The following is a 27,692-nucleotide window of genomic DNA, read 5'->3' as shown; positions in this document are numbered from 1 at the left end:
TATGTTCTGGCATTATTGAATGATGAAAGAATCGAAAACTTGCGTAAATCCCCGTCAGCTGCACAAGACAAAACAAGAACTTCTCGTTAATAAACATTGTAGCTGGTTTGCTATAGTTTCTAAGATCCGGACAGAGTCACAGATTATCTGTACAGCAAAGAGTATATGCACATCCTTCTACATGTAACCCGAACAAGTTTGCTTGAAACTAATCCACCTAATCGTTGTCCACCGATCTAGCATTGAACTGTGACTTCAAAAAGTGGCCGTGGATGGACGGTCGCGTCGAACATTTAAATATTTTTTTCATGCACATCGGATGCGATATCACTATTTAAACTTTGGGAACTTGTTGTCCATGAGTTCTGATACTCCGTCCGAGCAGGACTCGGAAGACCCCGTGGCACCGACTGACCGCGTGTCATCCTCGGCCCACAGGCGTCATTGGATGCGGATATGGAATGGCGTGTGGTCAGCACATCGCTGTCCCGGCTGCTGTCAGTTATCGAGGCCGGAGCTCCTCAATAGGTCTCACAAGGGCTGAGTGCAGACCGCTTACCAACAGTGCTCGGCAAACCCAGACGGTGATTCATTCGAGTGTAAGCGAAGCCCGACAGCGCTTAACATAGATGGTATGACAATTTCATGAACGACCCCCTTAAAGAACGTTACAAATTTACCCAGCAAAAATGGGCAGTCTAGATTCTTAATTGTTCTGTCCCCTTCACCGGAAACTGTCGACAAATTGAAGCAAGTCTTTTTTTGCTGTAAGTGTTTGGTATCAGTCTGCTGACTAGTCTCATATACATACCGTCACGATTTTCTCTCTTCAATTATTTGTTGGGTATCTTCCAATCTTAGTTTTCTTCTTCAGTTTTGACTACGAGTCTTTGTCGAAACGAGCTTAGTCATGTCACTTCACGCACGTATTTGTCTCCTAACTATACAGCCGTTGGTACTACAGCCTAATGCATTTTGGCTAACGACTTAGCCCCAGGAAGAACGTAGAATCGTAGAAGTTACGCTGCTGTATTTCTTAACTGTGGGACTTGAAGCAAGTGTTTCTTACCACACGCACACTAAGGAATCAGTGTTCTCATTGAATATATACAAATGTTAGTAAGGTAATGCTGTCCTAAACACAAATGTTCGTTTCAACACCGCAGTGCCATACTGGCATGGTGAAAGGGATAAAGTCATTCGCACTAGAGATTGAACCGCAGCTGGTGACGTCAAATAAGTCACCTGGCTGGTAACAAACAACACTAAACAATACGGCCAAAAAATACTGGATGCTTTGCCTTTACGTTCTGCTTACTTTGAAATATTCTTCCCTGATGATTTTTTCGAGACTGTGAACTGCGTCCTTACATTGTCACAATTTTCGCTGTGGACTAGCAATTTACAACAGACTTATTCTTGCAGTCCAATGGAAAACATGGTAACGATGTCCTCCAAACAGAAAATTGACTGATGATATAGATTTGTGAATTTACTAGATATATTCCATTAATGGTGGTCTAATGGTCTTCTTCAAAGTACGACCCATTTGCGTCACCACTCGTCTGAATTCCTTTCGCTGCTTTGTACAGTTACGCTTCCCTTTTTCCGAGAAGATGTGGAACAGCTCTGCTCTTTTCGACTTACGGCGCAAGGTAATATCTTCTGTAGCCATTCTAATGAAGCTTCTCACATCGTAGGTACACAACAATGCCTTGATGCTTTCGTGGCGAGCTGGTATAATGGAGCGGTCAGCAGATGGCACACTTCTTACGTATCCAGTTGCGCCGGCGTCTCGGCCATGGCAGAAGACAGTGACAGCAACGAAGAGTGCAGTTGTCTCCATGCGGGAGGAATCGATAGGAGCCTTGTGGTCTCAGGCGGCACTGGCCGCACTTAACAGCACACACACACAGTGAAAGAGAGAGGTATACGGAAGCCGGCGCCCTTGGTACCATGAGGAAGAGCAGAAAGGCAGAAACAGGCACTAAGTATACATGTCTACAAGTGTTTACCCGCCACCAGTTGACTAGGACGTCAGTACCACTGCTCCTAATTCGGCGTTTTAGGCACCCACCTGTTCCCTACACAGGGTGTAACGGACATAGGTGCATGTATTTTTATACGTGGCCTTAACACGTACACGCAGCAGTGCGTAGATTTTTTTTTTCCCTGGGTCGAACAGTCCTCCCATAAACACGTCACAAACTTGACGGCCTGATGTTTTCTGGTCGGTCGTAACTGCACCACTAAGTGGACAACGCCTGTCTGTAGAAACTCACCATTTTGCGTCCTCGTGTCAACACCTGACTATCTGACCAGGCAAAAACAAGCAGTAATGGCTTACTCTTGCCACATGTACTTGAACGTACTCCCCAACCTAAAAACATACTACTTATAATAGAATTATTAAGAGGTTCTCTGAAAGTGGAGTCTCCCTTAAGTTTGAGAAAAAAAACATTTTCATTGCTGCACAATAAATAGAGCCATATCAACAATTAATGTAGCACCTGAACAGGAGACAATTTTTTAATAAATGTTGATCAAAACTTGAACTGGAAGAAGTATATTACCGAGTTTCTCAATCTGTTAACACCAACTACTTTTTCTCTTCGCAGAATTTCTACTCTTGGAAAGAAATGAATCAACGTCCTGGCATATTTGGAATATATCCTATCAGTAATGTCGTATGGAATAATGTCGTATGGAATAATATCCTGGGGTAACTCACAACTTAAGGAAATACTGATCGTGCAAAAGCCAGCAGCAAGAAAGGTATGTGGTGCTCACCTGCAGTCGTTATGTACGACTTCTTTAGAAGGTAGGCATTTTTACTGTACCTTGACGGTACATATATCCGCTGATGAAATTCGTCATAAGTAATCCATCACTTTTTTTGAGGAGAACATTGATGCCCATACCAACAACACTACAGAAAAAAATCACCTGTATTACCCACTAATAAAGCTGTCAATGGCTCAATAAGGAAGTCAATATGCCAATATGCAGCAAAAAGAAAAGTTCGATCTTTTGCCCAATATCATAACATGTCAGACAGGTAGCAAAGCAAGTTTTAAATCTAGCCTAAAATCACTTATGCTGTACAACTCGTTATATTATACAGCCGAATTCATGATTAGAAACCGGCAAGGAAAAATAAGAAAAGCCTTGTTTTTAAGAGCAGTAGCATGAGTAGGACTACTAAAATGTGTTTGTTGATGTAAACACCAACCATCTACACGTATCCTGTGCACTGATTCACTCCCCATTATCACAGAATCTTTCACATAATGTACGGTACATGTAACTAACTAACTCAGTAAATAACTAATTTATTGACTTATTAACTTAATTCAAAGCATGTTTACTGCACATCCTCGGCTTAACACTTCTGATGTACTTCACGTTCTCATTATGTTCCCAGTTCTTCATCTGCGTAAGTAACAAATGCTTTCTTGGAGGGTTCTTTCTCTATGAACCTTCGTTTATTAAACGTGGATGTTCTAGTTTGACGATCACAATAACTCATTGAGTTATTGTGATTGTTTCTCAGATTTGGTTACTGATAATAACTTGATATCAGCACCTATGAGTTTAATTTGTACACCACAGCACTGAAGATGATCACTATGTGATTGAAAATCGATTTTGCTATCAATAAACCATCAGTGTTAAGACCAACGCTGACCTTCCTTTTAATTTTATGGAGGATGTCGACATGAGCTTGAGGTTGTGCTGCTGGCAAAGTTCTATGAGCCGCGTTTCACTTTTGTTGGTGAATTTGTATGCGGAATGATTTCCAACTCTTTTCCTGTGTTGTTTCTCTACCGATCTGTGCATTCGTACTATTAATGATACTATTACTATGCAGTTTAATAAATGGGAAAAAATGGGAAACGACCAACGTAATTCGTAATTAAATTCACTATTAATCATCTTAAAGAGATCACGTCAGCATGCTCCAGGTTAAGTGCCAAACTGTAAAGCCAAGGAAGATTAGAAATTCCGTTGGCAGAGTGGCCGTTGGAGACGGTGCACAAACTCTGAGTGCGAAAGGAAATTGGGCGTGCTCTTTTCAAAGGAATCCATCCTGCAGTTGCCTGGAGCGATTTAAGTAAATCACGGAAAACCTTAATCAGGATGGCCGGGCACGTATTTGAATCATCGCCCTCCCGAATGCGAGCACAGTATGCTAACCACTGCGCCACTTCGCTCATTTAAATATGCAGGATTAGTGTTCTCTTAATCTAGAAGTCCTGTGATTCGCGACATAGACTAGCTTCATATACGTTCTAGAAACTTCAACAATACATCTCTCAACAATAAATCAAAAAGCTTTTTACGTAGTGCCTGCCACGGGAGTTATCTCCTTTATACCTGCAACACTCTTCAGCTTACCAAATGAACCCCTGACAAATGGGACGCCTTCAGTTAGATCTTTTCTATCTCTGCTATTAATCCAACCTGCTAAGGATCCGAAACAGAAGACCAATACACAAAAACATTTTTTACAAATGTCTTGTAATCCACTTGTTTCATGGATGAATTACATTTCCTCAGTCTGGTACCTGCTTATCCTAAAATCAGTTCTTTGAGTCTTTCCATTTTACTTTGCTCTGGACAGTCACTCCTAGCTATTTTAATGCTGTTGCTGTTTCCAGTGGTTTTTCACCAATAGCGTGACCGACCAGCAATGGACCCTTCACTTGTTGATTTGCAATGCCTTACATTAATTTCCGTTCATGATCAGTTGCAGTTCCTACACCACTTGTCTCAGAACATCTTTACAGAGCTTCTGATTATACGCATTATAGTGTTGTAAACTGTTGTAAACAAGAATTATGCTTCTAGCTACAGTTATGGAGGGGTGTAGGCCAGCATCTTCAGGAGAAATTAGGTGCAGGGTACTAGGTCATAAGTTTTTTTAAACCAAGTGCTGGCCTTAGCCAGATGACAGAAGACATAGGTCAATTATGCAGGGACTTTGAGAAGGAAGATCAGGTAGTTAAAGTTGGGGGAGCAGGAAACAGCCTGGCTGTGAACCCAAGATACAGTATTAGGAGTGACCTGGACAAAATAGCAGCAGAAACAGGGCACACAAATGTGGCATTTGTGGAGGTATTTCAGCGCCATGATCGACCCTGGGTTAACACTACTATAAGGCATGTTAAAACTGTGGTGAACGGAATGCTCCAGGCACGCTACACATGGCTGCACCAAAATAGGAAAGATAAAGACTAGTTAGCTTCTGTACCAGCAGATGCTATAACGAGGGCCACAGTCACACAAGGGATGATCCCTGTGGTCAATGGGACCAGACAGACAGGTTTTTTAGGTTAAAGCCGAAGTCCAGACAATATTCAAGAAAAACAGAATAAAAGAAGCATCATGTGCACTAAATAGGAATATAGCTAAGTGTAGTACCAATTTACTTCATCAAAATATTAGGGGAATAAAAAATAAAGTAGATGAGTTGCTAGTGTTTTTAGATGTCTCAAAAATAAGAATGAGATTGATATATTTTGTCTGTCTGAACACCATGTAACTGTGGGGATGGAAAGTGTCATTATAAATGGGTATAACTGAGCATCTTAAACTAGCACATCAAGGATGGATAAAAGAGGACTTGCCATTTACACAAAACAAGGGTATAAGTAGAAAACCGTAGAAATAAGCAAATTTTGTATCAATCAGAACTTTGAAGTTTGTCCTTGTGAACTATAGCTAGATAATGCAGTGTTGATATCAGCAACAGTGTACAAGTCCCCATTAGGAGATTGGGAGCGATCGATAAAAAATTTTGACTGCCTACTATGCTGTCTGTTAGACAAGAAAAAAACATTAGTCATCTGTGGTGATTTATATGTAAACTTCCTAAGCAATTATTATAGAGCCGGCCGGAGTGGCCGTGCGGTTCTAGGCGCTAGAGTCTGGAACCGAGCGACCGCTACGGTCGCAGTTTCGAATCCTGCCTCGGGCATGGATGTGTGTGATGTCCTTAGGTTAGTTAGGTTTAATTAGTTCTAAGTTCTAGGCGACTGATGACCTCAGAAGTTAAGTCGCATAGTGCTCAGAGCCATTTGAACCAATTATTGTAGGAGAAGTGAACTGAAAGTGTTATGAATAACGTAGAATCAGTTCAAATGGCTCTGAGCTCTATGCGACTTAAATTCTGAGGTCATCAGTCGCCTAGAACTTAGAACTAATTAAACCTAACTAACCTAAGGACATCACACACATCCATGCTCGAGGCAGGATTCGAACCTGCGACCGTAGCGGACTCTCGGTTCCAGACTGTAGCGCCTAGAACCGCTCGGCCACTCCGGCCGACGTAGAATCAGTGATCAACTTCCCTACACATAGGGATCAAGACAGTAGCAGTGTATTAGACAACAAGAAGATGTAAAACTAACATATGCCTTCCCTGTGATAAATGGATTATCAGGCCATGATGCACAGTTGGTTAACTTACTAAACTTAGCAGGGTGTACTGTTCAGAAACCATTAAGTAAAAGTGTAAGGCTGGTCAGCCTGGCATCTACAGAGCACTTCAGAGAAAGTTTAAGAAATGTTAACTGGGAGAAGTATATAATGAGCCAAATGCTTATGGTAATTGTAACATATTTCTGGATAGATTTATATCCCTTTTTGGTCTGTTTTGCCCTCAAAAAATTATCAAATGTAACACCAACCTTTGGTTGTTACAGGTATTGCAGAGAGTTCAAAAAGAAAAGGAAAACTGTATGACACAACAAGAATTACTAAAGATCCAGAATTAATTTTACACTACAAAAATTCTAGTAACATACTGAGAAAACTTGTCAGAAAATCAAAAAATACGTGTATTAGATATGAAATTAACAACTCGGGTGATAAAGTCAAATCACTGAGGAATGAAGCTAGAAGAGAGACAGGAAAAGTAACCACTGGGGTAGGTAGCATTACTATTAAAGGTAATGAGACCATCTTAACCAACAGCACACAAGTAGATAATGTATTTAATAACCATTTCTTAAGTGTAGGTGAAAACATTGGTGAGAATAGCTCAAAAGCAAAAGTGAAGCAGTACATGGAAGAGTCAGTTTGGAGTAATCCTTGTCAGGCTAATTTTCATATAACAACCTCTTGTGAAATAAGGAAAATCATTAAAAATGTGCAAAATAAATGGTCTGCTGGAGTAGATGACATCTCTAACAAGGTATTAAAACAATGTGGAGCAGTTGCAGCTGATGTTCTGAGACACATCTATAATGCATCACTAACTCAAGGCATTTTCCCAGACATGTTAAAATATGGCATTGTCAAACCTCTCCACATAAAAGAAGACACCACAGATATCAATAACTACTGGCAATAATTACAGCATTTTCAAAATCGTAGAGTAAGTAATGTACTCAAGAGTGGTTAGGCATCTCAACGGTTATGGAATACTTGGTAAATCATAGCTTGGATTTCAAAACTGGTGTTCTAATGAAACAGAAATATACAGTTTCACAGCCCCAATAATACAGTCTTCAAAAAGTGAAATGTCATCAATATGAATTTTCTGTGACTTATCCAAAGCATTTAATTGTGTGAACCATGACACTGTGTTACAGAAATTACAATTATATGGTATAAATGGAAAAACATATGAGTGATTTATGTCATATCTACACAACAGGAAGAAAAAGTTTGTTTACATGGTTTAATTGATTTAAGGAAGTTTCCCACTTCATCTAACTGGCGTGAAATTACATTAGGTGTGTCACTGGGTTCGATCATGGATCCCATTCTGTTCTTTATATATATTTACCTGAAACAAGAAGCTAAATGGCCACGGATTAATAATGTCTTTGGAAAAGTTATTGATAAGTTTTCTGCGAATGGGCTTGCTCTGAACTTTGAAAAAATCACTGTATATCCAATTTTCTACTGCAAGAAGTATATAACACATCAACGGAAATAAGTAGCCGGGGTAGACCATACTAAGTGTTTGGGTGCTCATATAAATGAGAATTTTAATTGGAAAATTGATATTTTGGATCTCCTAAAGCGACTAGGTTCAGCAACTTTTGCAATTAGAATAATTTATAATTTTGAGGATGCACAAATCAGCAAACTAACATACATTGCATACTTTCACTCTGATGTCGTATGTAATAATATTTTGGGGTAACTCAACACTTACGCAAAAAGTATTCACTGCTGAAAAGAACGTGGCTAGAATAATGTATGGTGCTCATAGTCACACGTCTTGTAGGCACCTGTTTAAAAGGTTAGAAATTCTTACAACGGCCTTACAGTACATTTACTCGGTAATGAGGTTTGTTCTCAACAACATGGACCAGTTTGAAAACAACAGTGACATTCATGATTATAATACCAGAAAAAAGAAACACTTACACTGTCCTCTACCAAACCTATCTTTGGCATAGAAAGAGCTAAAATATGCTTCTGTAAACTTTTCGATAAATTACCAGATGAAATAAAATGTCTGACAGACAGCAGTAATAGTTTCAAAAGTAAATGCAGCCTACAACGGACAATGTGTTCTTTTATTAAACACCAAAAAGGCGTTGTGTTATCTATCCCAACATACGTGATATCCTACAATGATGTGGGAGTACGGAAATCTCGTTGCACCATTTGCTCCAATGTCACCTAATCTCACAGTCAGATTAATTGACAGACGAAAGAAAGACAGACAAAAATGTGCAGGGAAAGACAGGAATACTGCAATATAAATCACTTACGAATGAAATAAGTAGTATGTGCAGGGAAGCAAAGGCGAAATTGCTGCAGGTAATATGCGAAGACATCAAAACAATAGTGTTAGTCGGAAGGACTGATTCAGTACACAGAGAAGTCAAAACAACATCAACTAAAATTAAAAGCAAGAGCGTCAACATTCAGAGTACAATGGCAATAGCGCTGTTTAACACGGAAGGCGGATAGTTGGAAAAAGAACGATGAAGGTCTATACTAGGGGGAGGGCTGATGACAGTAGGGGTGTCGAAATGGAAGACATTAAGTGGCACACGGCACATCCTGTCTTACAATCAGAGTTTAAAAGGGTTTTGGAGGACTTGCGGTTAAGTATGGCAGAACTGATGGAAGGGACTTCTGAAATTATGTTTGGGGAAGTGGAAGCGAAGCGACTATTCAAGTTGGTATGTAGAATCTATGAGACTGGAAACATACCATCAGACTTTTGGAAGGAAACCACCCACACAACAGCGAAAGTAGCAAGTGCAGATAAGTGCGAAAACTATCTCACTACCAGATTAATAGATCGTTCGACGAAGCTGTTAACAATAGTAATATACAAGATGTAAAATGAAATTGAGGAATTGTTGACTGACGACAGGGAAATAGTCAAACGGGGGGTTCAGGGGATCACGACCGCTCCCCTCGCTATCATCTAAATGAAATTAACCGTGACGTAGTTTCCGTGTAGTGAAATTGAAAGATATTCTCATTTGTCACACTACGAAAATGAGATACACACTATCTACAGGGAATAACAGTAACGATAAATTTACATTATCTATACGTCCACAGCACTATCGGCTATCGCTAATCTCTATATCAGTCAAGACCAATTGTTGACCTTGCTGGAGCTCAGTTGTTTTCATAATGAGACAAGTTCATACTTGCAGATGGATTTAATATAAGTGCTATCGTTTACTGTTTTTGTGCTGTGATATTGTATAGGTTCTATACTGAGCTGACAAAAGTCACGGGATACCTCCTACTAGCATCTTCCACCTCCTTTTGCCCGGCATATGCAGCAACTCGATGTAACATGGACTCAACAAGTTGTTGGAAGCCCCTTCAGGAATACTGACACATGCTGCCTCTATATAGCCGTCTGTAATTGAGAAAGTGTTGCCATTGTAGGATTTTGTGCGCGAATTTTGTCCCATAAATGTTTGATGCCATTTGTGTCGGGCAGTCTGGGTGGGCAAATCATCACTCCAACTTTCCAGCATGTTCTTCAAAGGAATCGCTAATAATTGTGGCCTGGTTACACGGTGCAAACTCATCCATAAAAATTCCATCGTTGTTTGGGAACATGACGTCCATGAACGGCCGCAAATGGTCTCCAAGTACCAGTTGGGCCAGAGGACCAAGCCTGTTCCCCGTAAAAGCAGTCCACTCCATTATGGAGCTACCACCAGCTCGCACAGTGCCTGTTCAGAACTTGGGTCTATGGCTTCACGGGGCTGCCACACACTAGAACCTTACCATCAGCTTTTTTACTAAATGAAGCCGGGACTCATCTGACCAAGACACAGTCGTCTAGGATCCAACTGATATGATCACGACTTCAGGAGAGACGCTGCAGGCGACGCCGCACTGCTAGAAAACACACTCGCGTCGGTCGTCTGTTGCCGTAGCCCATTAACGGATTGATTCGTCGCATGTCCCAAATTGATTTCTGCCGTTATTTCACGCATTGTTGCTTGTCTATTAGCAGTGGCGACTCCGCGAAAACGCCGCTGATCCCGGTCCGTTAAGTGAAGGCCGTCGACCACTGCGTTATCCGTGGGGAGAGGTAATGCTTGAAATGCGGTATTCTCGGTACACTCTTGACACTGTGGATCGCGGAATATTGATTTCTCTAACGATTTCCGAAATGGAATGTCCCATGCGTCTCGTTGCAAGTACTATTCCGGGTTCGAAGTTGTTAATTCACGTCGAGCAGCCATACTCACGTCGGGAATCTTTTCACGCAAATCATCCGAGTACAAATGGCAGCTGCACCAATACACTGCCCTTCTATACCTTGTTTACGCGACATTACTGCCTATATCTATATATGTGCATATCGCTATCTGTGAAATTTGTCAGCCTAGTGTAATTATGAATAATTTTGTAATAAGAAACAAGAGGAAAACCGATTTTGATTTGTCCGCTAGCAGTATGGTAGGTTAAAAATATGTGCGCACACCTATAATCCGAGCGGTCTACGGCGCTGCAGTCATGGATTATGCGGCTGGTCCCGACATAGGTTCGCGTCCTCCCTCGGGCATGGGTGTGTGTGTGTGTTTGTCCTTAGGATAATTTAGGTTAAGTAGTGTGTAAGCTTAGGGACTGATGACCTTAGCTGTTAAGTCCCATAAGATTTCACACACATTTGAACATTTGATTTGAACACCTATAATAGATAATTACCTATCGATAGCAGTGTAATGTTAGGACTAGAGTCAATATTTGGAGACTGGCAGAACTTTGGTGTTGCAATATTTCAGTGTTTCACAAGGCTGTGTAGCGGTGAATATCATTACAAATAACATTACAATCAGTGCATAATAGTACACTTCGATTTGTCTGTGTCGCCTCAAAATCAAGTTTACCATAAAAAACATCGTCCTAACGGTGATTTTTGCATTTAGAAAATCTGCTGAGTTTTCTATCATTAGTAGCCCAAATGGCAAAATAACGCCCAGTCTCGACATCCCAGGGGTACGCAGTTACAAAAACCAGCTCCCATACAGAACAATGAGGAGGGGATTTTTGGAGAGTGGAAGTTGTATGTGATGACAGCACATTCCTTGAATCGTACGTTTGCTGAGGTAGCAATCCCTGTATTCGGGAGATGAGGTGCTTTGAATGCATCTGCCGGCAACGTCGAAAATGGCTTTCTGTGATATCAGATCTTTAGTATAGGCAAATTTTGGGGTTGGTCCCTTACTATAGGCCACAACCAATTCCTTCCGAATACCTTTCATTCGTGGCAGATTTCAGTTCCCTTAAAGATGCAGCCCATTTGCTTAAATGAAAAGACAGGCATCGAAGGCTAGCCGAGCATGTCTTCGGAAACCCCTGGCACTAAAAGCCACACGAAAAAGAAATAATAATCCAAAATTCTCGTCATTTAGGCTCGTGCATTTGTCTGCCGGGACATTCTTTAATGCAGAACATGATCTTCCTTCCGCTGCAAGAAGTGAGAGATGCATACTTAAACGAGGAAAGTTTAATGTAGAAAAATTGTTCTAGTTTCTCTGTCGAACAGATATCTCTCTCCAGAGTGTGATTTTTCATTCCGGAGCGGAGTGTGCGCTGATATGAAACTTCCTGGCAGATTAAGACTGTTCCGGACGGAGACTCGAACTCAGGACCTTTGCCTTCCACGGGCAAGTGCTCTACCAATCTGTTATTACAGAGAGCAGCCAGCTCTTTGACCGAAAACGCTGAGCTACTGTGCCGGAGCTATGAATCAAAGACTCTCCTCCTAGACCACGGGTGCAATTATACCGTGTTATTTGTTATAATTTTAGCAGATCGTGGTTTAGATCCACGGACAGTTCACAGAAGCTCTTCTATGAGTGTTTAAAGTAGGAGACGAGGTATTTGCAGAATTGAAGCTGTGATGACAGATTGTGAGTCGTGCTTGCGTAGCTTAGTCGGATGCCGGCACGGTTGCCCAGCGTGTTCGGTCAGAGGGTTTAGCTACCTTCTGTAATAAAAAAACTGAGTGAACGGATCAACGAACAACCTGAACGAGTGTCATCGGACGCCCGTCACGAGCAAAGTCGACGAACAATATAGGACAAAACGAGGTTAAAAAAAAAGGCGGTAGAACACTTGCCCGTGAAAGGCGAAGAACCTGAGTTCGAGTCTCGGTCCGGTATATAGTTTTGATCTGACAGAAAATTTCAGAGATGTGTCAGTAATATTCACGGTATCCCAAAAAATTAGGTCTCGTCCATTCCTGATCACTTCCTGAACTCGAACCCGGACTAAAAGAAGAACAGTGTGAAATGACCTTTGAGGGTGAACGAAGATTGGAGAATTACTGCTTCTTAGTCGTTTTCCAAAATAAAGCACACGCAGTTAACGAGATTATGTCTCCGTTTGCTGAAAACTACAAGATTATTGTCGAGAAAACGGTTAATTGCTCTTTACGGAAATTATAGAATAAGTGAAAAACATAAGTCTTTTTAACGCCCTTTTTAACAAATGCGACCCCTCTCTCCCGACCCTTTTGACAAACTGACAAATTCCTGGCTACGCCGTTCGCTGAATGAAAGGTAAAGACACCAGAGAGGCAATTCTGACTTTGCGATTCATTTTGGAAGCCAGACTTAAGAAAAACAAATACACACGCACGCACACTACGCCTCCGTCGAAACTGTGCACCTAAAACATTTAAGGTACTTTCAAGGGAAAGACAAGTAATAAACTGAATGCACAAAAACCAGGAGACAACAGTAATAATGTAAGACCAGGAATTAAGTTCTCGGATTGAAGACGGATCCTGCCTCTCTCCCCTACTGATTAATCTATACATCAAAGAATGAATGATGGAAATTAAAGCACGTTTCAGAAATAGGACTGAAAAATAATGTAAAGGCACATCAGTAAGATTCACTGATTCACTTCTCCCCTCGCCCCTCCCCCCCTAACCCCAAAGAAAACTGATAGTTCCTTTGAAAATGTAGACTTTGTAGTCCTGTGTGAGACTTAAAACGTACCTCCAGTTTCTGTCTCAATTTATGTTAAAGATGTAGTCTTAAGAGATCAGATAAATTGTTTTGAAACATACTACATTATTATTTTGCAACGCCAGTACGATTTATAGTCAAATTATTAGCTTTAAGGATGCTCGTAATGGTATTCGTTAATAGAATAGAAACCACTGACGAACAAATAGCTGATTATTTCATTCTGAAGCTCCTGTATGTCACTCACAAGACATTTGATGTTCCTCTTGCAGATATATCTGTGTATGTACTTGACTCCCTTACGTACTGTTGGTAAATTTCTGCAATCTTTGTAGAGACTCTTTTTAAACCTGTTACTAAAATACCATTTTTTTAAAAAAATAAGAAGTACTGAAAACGACAGACGTCATTAATATGTGTATGTGTTGCGAAATACGTTTTACAATCAGAAACTTTTTTAAAGATATTATAGGTTTAAGTGACGGACTACGATTTTATGTTTGCGTCTGGGAAGATAAATAAACAATACGAATTTCGATGCGCCAGTGTGACAGGATAATAGTTTAGCATTTCACATTACATCAATATACACTCTACGCCATGCGCAGGCAAGTTTCACAACTTGCTCGGAATTGGTTTGTAGTATACCTCTACCTGCATCTGACGCTATTAGTGTGGACTAATCTTGCCAAAATTTCGAATTCATGTACGCATATAGATCGGGAAAAATCAGCTCATAAATAATCGTTTCATGGTGAAATCTTTCAGGAGTCTTTTGTTTTGCACCAAACTACTAGTTTCGCTCCTAGGCCATTTTCAAGCTTAGGCTTAGCAGGCATAAATGTTAAATTCCTGCCACTTGTGCCTGCTAAGTTTGAAACTGGCCTATGACCGAACCAAGTATCCCTGTGCAAAATGAAAGACAGCTGAAGGTTTTCAACAAAAATTTCAAAGAATGTCGAATTCATTACAGGTTTACGTGTCATAATAAAGAGCGGCCGGCCGGAGTAGCCGAGTGGTTCTAAGTGCTTTGACCTGGAACCGCGCGACCGCTACGGTCGCAGATTCGATTGATGCCTCGGGCATGGGTGTTTGTGATGTCCTTAGGTTAGTTAGGGTTAAGTAGTTCTAAGTTCTAGGAGACTGATGAACTCAGAAGTTAAGTCCCATAGTGCTCAGAGCCATTTGTACCATTTGAATGTCTCTATCATCATTTACCAGAAAATGAAAAATTAAAACACAGATGACGTTAATTAGATGTGTTGTACTCTGATGTAATAGTTACTTTTCGGATACGAGTCCATTGCCTTAAACTCTCTTCGTTCAGCAAATTGCATCTGTAAATTTCCGGTATTTATTTAAACTTTCTAGATGTTATTACGGGTTATCTGTCTTGAGCTGACTGCAATTTAATAAAAAAGAATTACACTAGACGCGTTTCGCTTTTATTTACAAAGCATCTTGTGTGGCATTGGTGTTTCTTTGCATAGTCAGCACCTTCCCCTCTTGCTAGCAGTGGTTGGTGTCGACAGGCTTCATTTCACATCTGCAGTTTTTGGCATTATTTCTAGATGTGCTTTCCAGTTTCTTCTTTCTTTGCAGAATGGCTGTTATCGCATACCAGCATTTTAGGTTAGGTCGATTATATGTGTGTGATTACGTTGTTCCCAATAACACGGTAGTTAAGCTTCCAGCGTAACGCTACTTGCCAAATAACTAAGCTGCACATCCAATTTGTCTTTCTCGTCCCATGTTCCATTCAGCCTTCCCACAATTGATCGCCGACCTGGGCAGATATGGAAATGCGACACACGCTGCAGTAAACACCGAAACAACGGAGGGGCCGGCACGGCTGTCTCTGCGGAGACGAGCAGCGCCAGGCTGGTGGTCGATTTGAATAAAAGTTTAATCAGTCACACTGGGCAGGCTGTTACTGGGAGCAATTAATCTCCACGCCACTGACGGAAGGAAGACAGGGCCCCCTACCGCGCTAAAAGGGTCGCAGGGAAGCCAAGGCAAGAAGAGAGACTGACGGCACACAGCCAAAAAAGACAGTACAAATCAACGTGAAAAGTACGTTCCGGACTAGCATTCACACAACGGAATTGCGTGAATAACATATTCGGGACTCTAGTACTCAAGTGTCCGCGACAGATTGAGGGGAGAAGCCTACCAAACGATAAGGACTTTTTACTTGTTCTTGGGTCGACTTATTTGCGGGCAGAAAAGGGTACGAGGGATAGTCACATAATTATACTCGGAAATTTCAGAAGTCGTAGGATACCACCTAATATCGCGTCCGATCTCCTCCTGCCCAGCACTGTACAGCAGCTCGACATAGCGTGGACTCAACAAGTCGTCTGAAATCCCCTGCAGAAATAATGAGCAGTGCTGGTTCTACATAATTGGGAAAGTGTTGCCGGTGCAGGATTTTGTGCATGAATTGACCTCTTGCTTACGTCCCATAAATTTGCGATGGGATTCATGTTGGGTGATCTGGGTGGCCATATCATTCGCTCGAATTTATCAGAATATTCTTCAAACCACTCGCAAACACTTATGTCCCAGTGACATGACGCATTGTCGCCCATAAAAATCTCATCGTTGTTCGGGAACTTTAATTTCATGGAATGGTCTCCAAGTGGCCGAACATAACCCGGAGTGGCCGAGCGGTTCTAGGGGCTTCAGTCTGGAACCGCGCGACCGCTACGGTCGCAGGTTCGAATCCTGTCTCGAGCGTGGACGTGTGTGATGTCCTCAGGTTAGTTAGGTTTGAGTAGTTCTAAGTTCTAGGAGACTGATGACCACAGATGTTAAGTCCCATAGTGCTCAGAGCCATTTGAACCATAACCAGTCCACTCAGTGTAAACACAGCCTACACTATTAGGGACCTACCACCAGTTTACACAGTGCCTTGTTAACCTGTGTCCATGGATTCGTCGGTCTGCACGACGCTCGAAACCTACCATAATCTATTACCAACTGAAATCGGGATTCACCTGATTAGGCGACGGTTTTCCAGTCATTCACGCTGTAGTTAACATGGTCACGAGCTCAGGATCTCCATACGATGTCGTGCTGTTCTCAAGTGCTCTAGCGTCATTCGTCTACTGCCATCGCCCATTAACTCAAAATTTCGCCGCACAGTCCTCGTGTATAAGTTCGTCGTACGTCCCACATCGATTTCTGCGATTAGTTCACGCTCTGTGGTTTGTCTGTTAACTTTGTCTGTGATGACAGGTAATGCCTGACATTTGGTTATTCTCGGAGAACTCTTGACGTTGTGGATCTCGGAATAGTTAATTCCCTAACTATTTCCGAAATGGAATGTTCCATGCTTCTAGCCCGAACTACCATTCCGCTTTCAAAGTCTGTAACATCCATTCGTGCGGTCATAGTCACTTGCTACATCTACATCTGCTTGTATACAGATACTCCGCAAGCCACCGTACGATTCCTGGCGGAGGGTACCCTGTACTACTATCAGACATTTCCTATCCTGTTCAAAATGGCTCTGAGCACTATGCGACTTAACATCTGTGGTCATCAGCCGCCTAGAACTTAGAACTAATTAAACCTTACTAACCTAAGATCATCACACACATCCATGCCCGAGGCAGGATTCGAACCTGCGACCGTAGCGGTCGCTCGGCTCCAGACTGTAGCGCCTAGAGCCGCACAGCCACTCCGGCCGGCCTATCCTGTTCCACTGGTAAATAGAGCAAGGGAAAAACAACTGCCTATATGCCTCCGTATGAGTCCTAATTTCTTGTATCTTCATGATCTTTACGCGTAATGCATGTTGGTGGCAGTAGAACCGTTCGGCAGTCGGCATCAAATACCGGTTCTCTAAATTTTTTCGCGTTTCTAGGAAACAACGTCGGCTTTCCTCCAGGGATTCCTGTTTGAGACCCCGAAGCATCTCAGTAACACTTACGTGTTGTTCAAACCTACTGATAACAAATCTAGCAGCCCGCCTCTGAATTGCTTCGATGTCTTCCTTCAATCCGACCTAGCACCGATCTCAAACACGCCGAACAGTGCTCAAGAATAGGTCCCGCCAACATCCTATGTGCGGTCTCCTTTATAGGTGAACCATTTTTTCCTAAAATCCTCCCAATCAAGCGAAGTCGATTATTCGCCTTCCCCACCACAGTTCTCACATACTCGTTCTATCTCATATCGCTTTGCAGCGTCACGCCCAGATATTTAAACGACTTGACTGTTTCAAGCAGGACACCAGTAATACTGTATGCCGGCCGAAGTGGCCGTGCGGTTAAAGGCGCTGCAGTCTGGAACCGCAAGACCGCTACGGTCGCAGGTTCGAATCCTGCCTCGGGCATGGATGTTTGTGATGTCCTTAGGTTAGTTAAGTTTAACTAGTTCTAAGTTCTAGGGGACTAATGACCTCAGCAGTTGAGTCCCATAGTGCTCAGAGCCATTTGAACCATTTTAGTAATACTGTATCAAAACGTTGCAAGTTCGTTCTTCCAACTCATTCGCATTAACTTACATTCTCTCATACACTCCTGGAAATTGAAATAAGAACACCGTGAATTCATTGTCCCAGGAAGGTGAAACTTTATTGACACATTCCTGGGGTCAGATACATCACATGATCACACTGACAGAACCACAGGCACATAGACACAGGCAACAGAGCATGCACAATGTCGGCACTAGTACAGTGTATATCCACCTTTCGCAGCAATGCAGGCTGCTATTCTCCCATGGAGACGATCGTAGAGATGCTGGATGTAGTCCTGTGGAACGGCTTGCCATGCCATTTCCACCTGGCGCCTCAGTTGGACCAGCGTTCGTGCTGGACGTGCAGACCGCGTCAGACGACGCTTCATCCAGTCCCAAACATGCTCATTGGGGGACAGATCCGGAGATCTTGCTGGCCAGGGTAGTTGACGTACACCTTCTAGAGCACGTTGGGTAGTACGGGATACATGCGGACGTGCATTGTCCTGTTGGAACAGCAAGTTCCCTTGCCGGTCTAGGAATGGTAGAACGATGGGTTCGATGACGGTTTGGATGTACCGTGCACTATTCAGTGTCCCCTCGACGATCACCAGTGGTGTACAGCCAGTGTAGGAGATCGCTTCCCACACCATGATGCCGGGTGTTGGCCCTGTGTGCCTCGGTCGTATGCAGTCCTGATTGTGGCGCTCACCTGCACGGCGCCAAACACGCATACGACCATCATTGGCACCAAGGCAGAAGCGACTCTCATCGCTGAAGACGACACGTCTCCATTCGTCCCTCCACTCACGCCTGTCGCGACACCACTGGAGGCGGGCTGCACGATGTTGGGCCGTGAGCGGAAGACGGCCTAACGGTGTGCGGGACCGTAGCCCAGCTTCATGGAGACGGTTGCGAATGGTCCTCGCCGATACCCCAGGAGCAACAGTGTCCCTAATTTGCTGGGAAGTGGCGGTGCGGTCCTCTACGGCACTGCGTATGATCCTACGGTCTTGGCGTGCATCCGTTCGTCGCTGCGGTCCGGTCCCAGGTCGACGGGCACGTGCACCTTCCGCCGACCACTGGCGACAACATCGATGTACTGTGGAGACCTCATGCCCCACGTGTTGAGCAATTCGGCGGTACGTCCACCCGGCCTCCCGCATGCCCACTATACGCCCTCGCTCAAAGTCCGTCAACTGCACATACGGTTCACGTCCACGCTGTCGCGGCATGCTACCAGTGTTAAAGACTGCGATGGAGCTCCGTATGCCACGGCAAACTGGCTGACACTGACGGCGGCGGTGCACAAATGCTGCGCAGCTAGCGCCATTCGACGGCCAACACCGCGGTTCCTGGTGTGTCCGCTGTGCCGTGCGTATGATCATTGCTTGTACAGCCCTCTCGCAGTGTCCGGAACAAGTATGGTGGGTCTGACACACCGGTGTCAATGTGTTCTTTTTTCCATTTCCAGGAGTGTATTTAGGGCTAGCTGCCATTCATCACACCAATTGGAAATTTTGTCTAAGTCGTCTTGTATCTTCCCACAGTCACCCAACATCGACACCTTACCGTACACCACGGCATCATCAGCAAACAACTGCAGATTGCTGCCAATCCTGTCCGCCAAATCACTTATGTAGGCCTGTATAGAAAACAACAGCGGTCCTATTACACTTTCCGAGGGCACTACTGACGATACCCTTGTCTCTGACGAACACTCGCCGTCGAGGATAACATGCTGGGTTCTATTACTTAAGAAGTCTTCGAACCACTCATATATCTGTGAATTTATTCCATATGCTCTTACCTTCGTTAACAACCTGCAGTGGTTCACTGTGTGAAATGCTTTCCGGAAATCTAGAAATATGGAATATGCCTGTTGCCTTTCATCCATAATTCACAGTATATCATGTTAGGAAAGGGCAATATTAGGGTCGCACGAGCGACGGTTCTACGAACGAAGCTGATTCGTGTACATAAGCTTCCCAGTCTCAAGAAAGTTTATTTGGTTTCAAACCTTTCAGTTGTTTCTCTACGCCAGAGATGCTTATTACTATGTTGTCTCCATATACAGATTAGGGACAGCAGAGGTCCTGCAACATTTCCTTGGATTACCTTGGGGAACGCCACATATTACTTCTATTTTACTCGATGGTTTTTCGTCATTTACTACCAACTGTGATCTCGAAACGTGACCTGACTTTTTTTTAACAGGAAGAATACACCGAAAGAAGCACAATGTCAAAATTTTAGTTGCTAGAACATACTGCAAATATTTTTTAATGTTGAATTTTGCCTTATTCGTAGCTCGTCAGGCAGCTGGAGAAGTGTACGGTATACACCGGCCGTAGCTGGAACAGACAGCGTATCCACAACACCGCGGGCACACGTCCTTGATTAACGGCACATCGATAAACAGATAACACGGCACAACACAATCGTAATTTGTAAAGCGAGTTTCAGTGTCCGTTGATAGTTCCTCTAACACAGTTGTTCACAGTTAATTTTCGCTCGAATATGCAACTCATTTAATATCCATAATAATTAGCAGTTCGTTTTGCAGTCTGGCTAAGTGTTAAAATGGAGATAAAACTGAACTAATTTTCTTCGTGATTTCTTCGTAATGCTTTCTAATGGGATCTGTCTTTGTGCATTTTCCAGAATTTCACAGCAATGTGGAATCCATTTAATGTTTTCAACCCTGCAAAAAAGAAATATGAATAATGTGATATGCAAACGAGAGCACCCACTTCTCCTACGTATGTGATACTTATTACTTAATTTCTTCTACACTCGTTCGAATCATGTTGACACTTCGTTAGAAACTGTGGAAACATTAGAGAAAACAGGAAATAGTTCGGTCGATTCCGTGAACTGTGGTTCGAACGATGGCTATTGTGCTAACTGAATTTCAGAACAAAAATAGATTACTTTCTAAATCAAAAGAAAACATGTACGGCGATAGCTTTCAATGAGAAAGAAAGGGTTATAAACGTTTGGTTAGACAAAGGAGGACAAAACTCTTATACATAAGCAGTAAGCAAAGCCAATTTCATATCGCATAAGCTTATCACCAATTGTATGGATGGAAAAAAAAGATTTACACGAAGCACGAAATTAAAATGGAACTTTCAAAAGTGTTAAAGAAAACTATTCGAAAGACTTAGAACTCCTCGCGAGAGTCAGTGCACCGTTACCAAGGGAGACATAGATCGGGCGCTCTGAATTGCAAGTGAGATAAATACTTCTGATTACCAGGCTTCTTCGACAGGCTTCTTCTACAAGGATTCAAGAAATTTTACGAAAAGGAAAGTCGCAAAAGTTTGTCTCACTTAAATGTGCAGGGGGGACGTCATTAATAGGTAATACTACAGAGGAATTCGTAGGTGACGTGAAGACGAACCATCTTGTTGTCCTCGTAAGTGATGCGTATAAAGCCGGACAGTTAGGTTTCGCGCCAACCGAATACGACAGTGCTACTGATAAGTATCAATGGATCACAGTTTCCTCAGGTTTATGTCCATCTTCAGGAACATCAAGGCAAAATAGGATAAAAAATTTAAAAAACTGTCTGTTTACGTACAAAAATGTTGTAATCGACATCGCAAAACGTTGAAAAATGGGGCAGAATTATTTCCTCAGTTACATCGGGAAAAAAATTCATAGCTTTTGTTGCACTCGAGGTCTGGACATAACGCCATCTCTGGCTTTAGGAGGACGAGAAGACTTGTTAATATAACTCGCATTTCACCTGGAACTAATAGGAACTCAGCCTTGAATAAAAAAATTTCAATAGTTTATTGTATTTTTCAGAAAATTGTCGGGCAATGTAATTTCCGTTAGCTCTTTGTCAGTTCAAGTTTATCAGCGAAACAGTATTGTTACGTTTCAGTCATTTCTGCATTCTCTGATTGCATCACCACATTTTACGAATTTGCTTAAGCATGCCTGTTACGCAGCACAATATGCACAACATTCACCACGACCATTTCTTACCCCATTCCAGTTCTGTCTAAACTAGTAATTATCCTGAAGTGCCTGAAAGCATTAATTTTCCTTTTATCAGGTGTACCTGGTGTAACGGAAAATGTTTTTGCATCTAATAGAGAAGAATAAACAAGGAACTGTTTCATTGTTAGCAAAATCTAAGTTATTTAAAAATGATCACAAGAACAAGAATTGTTATAAAATATTTAATGTCAATAAATTGTTGGAATCGTCTGTAATGTAACGTCATACACCTCCTTAACTTTCTTTCGTTTGCCAGTCACATGTCTTAACTATTACATCTGCAACAGTTTACCTGTCGATATGTAGTGCAAGTTATTAAAAACTTAAGGATTTGAGAAATTTCTTGTGTAGTTTAAGTACATAAAATCTGTACACTTGCGACTTCGTCTGCTTATTCGGCAATCATGCGCTAGGGAAAAAGGGCAATAAAACAGCTGTTATAAGCGGATCTTCGTGCAGCTAAAATGAGTAACTTTTAACATCTTTTTTAAATACTTGCTGTGAGCCTTAGCGACTAAAATTTTGACGGTGCATTTCTTTTGATGTATTCTTCCTGTACGAAAAATTTCTGTGTAGGTTACGACATGTCGGATTAGACCATTTCTTTGTGAGACAATACGTCATAGGCATGCAATTTGATTAGAAGTCGCTTGTCAGAAACAGAATCAAAAGCCTTCTGTATATCAAGAAACATGGAGTCATTTTCGATGGCATTACTTCATGTGACTGGGTTCGTGTTTCTTGTCAGAGCCGGTCGGAGTGGCCGAGCGGTTAAAGGTGCTACTGTCTGGAACCGCACGACCGTTACGGTCGCAGGTTCGAATCCTGCCTCGGGCATGGATGTGTGTGATGTCCTTAGGTTAGTTAGGTTTAAGTAGTTCTAAGTTCGAGGGGACTTATGACCACAGCAGTTGAGTCCCATAGTGCTCAGAGCCATTTGAACCATTTTTTTTTCTTGTCAGAGGGTTGATTGACGGAAAGTCATCGAGTAAGACAGTAGTGATTTCTGGCGTTCCCCAAGGTAGTGTTATAGGCCCTTCGCTGTTCCTTATCTATATAAACCATCTGGGCGACAATCTGAGCAGCCGTCTTAGGTTGTTTGCAGATGATGCTGTCGTTCATCGACTAGTAAAGTCATCAGAAGATAAAAAAAATAATTGTGAAACGATTTAGAAAAAATATCTGTATAGTGCGAAAGTTGGCATTTGACGCTAACAAGGAAACCTCCCCATCGCATCCCCCTCAGATTTAGTTATAAGTTGGCACAGTGGATAGGCCTTGACAAACTGAACACAGATCAATCGAGAAAACAGGAAGAAGTTGTGTGGAACTATGAAAAAATAAGCAAAATATACAAACTGAGTAGTCCAAGGGCAACATAGGCAACATCAAGGAGATCGTAAGCACATTAGCACCGTGGTCGCGTGGTTAGCGTGAGTAGCTATGGAACGAGAGGTCCTTGGTTCAAGTCTTCCCTCGAGTGAAAATTTTAATTTTTTATTTTCAGACAATTATCAGAGTTCAGGCACTCACGCATAATCAACATCGCTCTCCAAAATTCCAGGACATGTTCAGATTTGCTTGGACATATGCAGGATTTTTTTTTTTAAATCTCATTTTGTTCGGTTTTGTTCGTTGTGTCTGCTCGGGGCGGACGCCGTAAGACATCCATTTATGTTCGTTGTTGATCGATTGACTCAGTTTTTTTATTACAGAGGGCACGTAGCCCTCTGACCGAACACGCTGAGCTACCGTGCCGGCTGGATTTGACGGTCTACACACGGAAAAATTTCAAAACGTTAAAAACATATGTTTTGACAGAGCACAGAGAAAACTGTGCGACTGTGAAACTGTTGCATTCATTTGTTGCAGTTTATGTGACACACTCTTATGTTTTCATCACTTTTTTGGAAGTGATTATCACATCCACAAGAAAACCTAAATCGGGCAAGGTAGAAGAATCTTTTTACCCATTCGCCAAGTGTGCAAGTTAGGTGGGTCGACAACATATTCCTGTCATGTGACGCACATGCCGTCACCAGTGTCGTATAGAATATATCAGACGTGTTTTCCTGCGGAGGAATCGGTTGACCTATGACCTTCCGATCAAATGTTTTCGGTTCCCATGGGAGAGGCACGTCCTTTCGTCTACTAGTCACACGGTTTTGCGGTTCGGTCGCAACACACAGACACTAAACTTATTACAGTGAACAGAGACGTCAATGAACGAATGGACAGATCATAACTTTGCAAAAATAGTAAATAAACCTTTCGCTCGAGGGAAGGCTTGAACCAAGGACCTTTCGATCAGCAGCTGCTCACGCTAACCACAAGGCCACGGTCCACTTCTCCTCCCTTCTTTCTTGATACTGCCTATTTTGCCCATGGACTACTCAGTTTGTATATTTTGCTTGTTTTTTCATAGTTCCACACAACTTCCTCCTGTTTTCTCGATTGATCTGTGTTCAGTTATACAAGGCCTATCCACTGTGCCAACTTATAACTAAATCTGAGGGGGATGCGATGGGGAGGTTCCCTTGTAAGTAACGATAAGTGTGAGGTCATCCACGTGAATGCTAAAAGGAATCTGTTAAACTACGGTTACACGATAAATCAGTGAAATCTGAAGACCATAAATCAACTAAATACCTAGGAATTACAATTACGGACAATTGAAATTGGAAAAAAACTCGTAGAAATGTTGTGGGGAAGCGTAACCAAAGACTGCGTTTCATTGCCAGGATACTTAGACAATGGTGTTGATCTACTAAAGAGAGTGCCTACACTACGCTTGTCCGTCCTCTTTTAGAATACTGCTGCGCGGTGTGGGATCCTTTCCAGATAGGAATGACAGAGTACATCGAAAAAGTTCAAAGATGGACAGCACGTTTTGTATTACGGCGAAATAGGGGCGAGAGTGTCACTGAAATGATAAAGGATTAGCGGTGGATATAATTAAAACAGAGTTATTTTTCTTTCCGGCGGAATCTTCTCACAAAATCTGGATCACCAACTTTCTCCTCCAAATACAAAAATATTTTGTTGTGTCCGACCTACATAGGAAGAAACGGTCACGTTTCTTCCGGGCGTTGTACGAAATGGCTCTGAGCACTATGCGACTTAACTTCTGAGGCCATCAGTCGCCTAGAACTTAGAACTAATTAAACCTAACTAACCTAAGGACATGACACACATTCATGCCTGAGGCAGGATTCGAACCTGCGACCGTAGCGGTCGCTCGGCTCCAGACTGTAGCACCTAGAACCGCACGGCCACTCCGGCCGGCCGTTGTACGAGACTGGAATAATAGAGATATGTGAAGGTGGTTCGATGAACCCTCTTCCGGGCACTTAAATGTGTTTTACAGAGTATACATGTAAATGTAGATGTAGGTGAGAATAAAGACGTAATTGTGTTCCACACGAGTGACATTTTCTGAATCCGCACTGACTATGTGGCATAGATCGTGTATCTCGAGATAATTCATAATGTAGCATCTGGCGCCTCCCGGTCTAAAGGTGGCACGTAACAAAGATGGAAATGTTTTCTCGTGGTATAGGTTCAGGATCGATGGAGAGGAAGGACCCAACGGCGGTGCACGAAGGCGACAACGTGCGCATCAGCTGCGGCGCCGCCGGCAACCCACGGCCGCACGTCGAGTGGCGCAAACTGGATGGCGCGCCCATCCCACTGGGCTCCTGGCAGAGTGAGTACCTAGGCTCTTTCTGTGTGTGTGTGTGTGTGTGTGTGTGTGTGTGTGAGTGTGTCAGAGAGAGAGAGAAAGGGAGAAGCTCAGCTACGGGCAACACGCTCCTGTAATCGCTGGCGTCCCCCACTTGCCATAGCAATGTCGAATTTGCGTTTTAATCTTTGTGGACTTTGTAGACAATCACTTTCTTCAGTATTCCACTGGCTACTGTATTAGGTATTGATAAACCAAAAATAAAGGTAAGATAGAAAGACTACTAGCGTACTGCCAGCTGGAAGACGCTGAAGAGTCGTTCAGCCTTCTAATCGGAAAGGGTTTTCTGCCTCCTCACACAATGGCCACCTTCAACAAGCTTGATCAGAGTTGTACAGTATGTATATAAATGGTGTTTCCCAATTCATTTTGCAGATTTCTAAAAAATGGTTCAAATGGCTCTGAGCACTATGGGACTCAACTGCTGAGGTCATTAGTCCCCTAGAACTTAGAACTAGTTAAACCTAACTAACCTAAGGACATCACAAACATCCATGCCCGAGGCAGGATTCGAACCTGCGACCGTAGCGGTCTTGCGGTTCCAGACTGCAGCGCCTTTAACCGCACGACCACTTCGGCCGGCGCAGATTTCTAGACGTCAAGCTTGATCATAGTTGCACAGTAAGTACAGGGTTATTACAAATGATTGAAGCGATTTCACAGCTATACAATAACTTTATTATTTGAGATATTTTCACAATGCTTTGCACAAACATACAAAAACTCAAAAAGTTTTTTTAGGCATTCACAAATGTTCGATATGTGCCCCTTTAGTGATTCGGCAGACATCAAGCCGATAATCAAGTTCCTCCCACACTCGGCGCAGCATGTCCCCATCAATGAGTTCGAAAGCATCGTTGATTCGAGCTCGCAGTTCTGGCACGTTTCTTGGTAGAGGAGCTTTAAACACTGAATCTTTCACATAACCCCACAGAAAGAAATCGCATGGGGTTAAGTCGGGAGAGCGTGGAGGCCATGACATGAATTGTTGATCATGATCTCCACCACGACCGATCCATCGGTTTTTCAATCTCCTGTTTAAGAAATGCTTCTGCTTTAGCCTTTTCCGTAAGATTTTCCAAACCGTCGGCTGTGGTACGTTTAGCTCCCTGCTTGCTTTATTCGTCGACTTCCGCGCGCTACGCGTGAAAATTGCCCGCACGCGTTCAACCGTTTCTTCGCTCACTGCAGGCCGACCCGTTGATTTCCCCTTACAGATGCATCCAGAAGCTTTAAACTGCGCATACCATCGCCGAATGGAGTTAGCAGTTGGTGGATCTTTGTTGAACTTCGTCCTGAAGTGTCGTTGCACTGTTATGATTGACTGATGTGAGTGCATTTCAACCACGACATACGCTTGCTCGGCTCCTGTCGCCATTTTGTCTCATTGCGCTCTCGAGCGCTCTGGCGGCGGAAACCTGAAGTGCGGCTTCAGCCGAACAAAACTTTATGAGTTTTTCTACGTATCTGTAGTGTGTCATGACCATACGTCAATGAATGGAGCTACAGTGAATTTATGAAATCGCTTCAATCATTTGTAATAGCCCTGTATATAAAGGGTTTTTCACAATTCATTTTGCAGATTTCTAGACGCTGCCGAGAGGACTTAGTACGTAAGTTTTACATAGGAACCCATGTCCGGAAACGTCACCCGGCGACGCTACAGGACGTCAACGTTATAGGTGCCTCCGGCTGTAAATGTTTCTATATACAGAGTGATTTCTTGATGAAGTTACAGCCTTCAAGGATGAAGGAGACAGATAAATGTATCAATTTGAGTTAAGAGTCCCTGGTTCGGAAGCAAACGAGATGGAAGCTATAAGCGAAACTCTTTCTGATACATCCGATAGGGAATATATGTACTGGTACTGTTGTTACTCTACGCCCCGATAGCTGAGTGGTCAGCGTCACGGACTGCCGTCCTACGGGCCCTGGTTCGATTTCCGGCTGGCACTGGTTGTTGTGTTGTCTTCATCATCATTTCATAGCCATCCGGTGCGCAGGCCGCCCAATGTGGCGTCGAATGTAATAAGACC

The 27,692-nt window shown here is 42.8% G+C and overlaps 1 protein-coding gene across 1 annotated transcript in view; it reads left to right on the top strand.

The window, feature by feature from the left end:
* The window catches only part of LOC126483615 (uncharacterized), a 733,734-nt gene that overhangs the window by 397,353 nt on the left and 308,689 nt on the right, over positions 1–27,692 (top strand). The window contains exon 6 of the mRNA XM_050106657.1: positions 25,474–25,620. Coding sequence (XP_049962614.1) covers positions 25,474–25,620 — 147 coding nt within the window. The remainder of the gene's footprint in view (positions 1–25,473; positions 25,621–27,692) is intronic.

The sequence above is a fragment of the Schistocerca serialis genome, chromosome 6 (genome assembly GCF_023864345.2).
Source record: "Schistocerca serialis cubense isolate TAMUIC-IGC-003099 chromosome 6, iqSchSeri2.2, whole genome shotgun sequence".
Taxonomy (NCBI): Eukaryota; Metazoa; Arthropoda; class Insecta; order Orthoptera; family Acrididae; genus Schistocerca; species Schistocerca serialis.
This window is presented reverse-complemented; position numbering and strand designations above follow the sequence as displayed.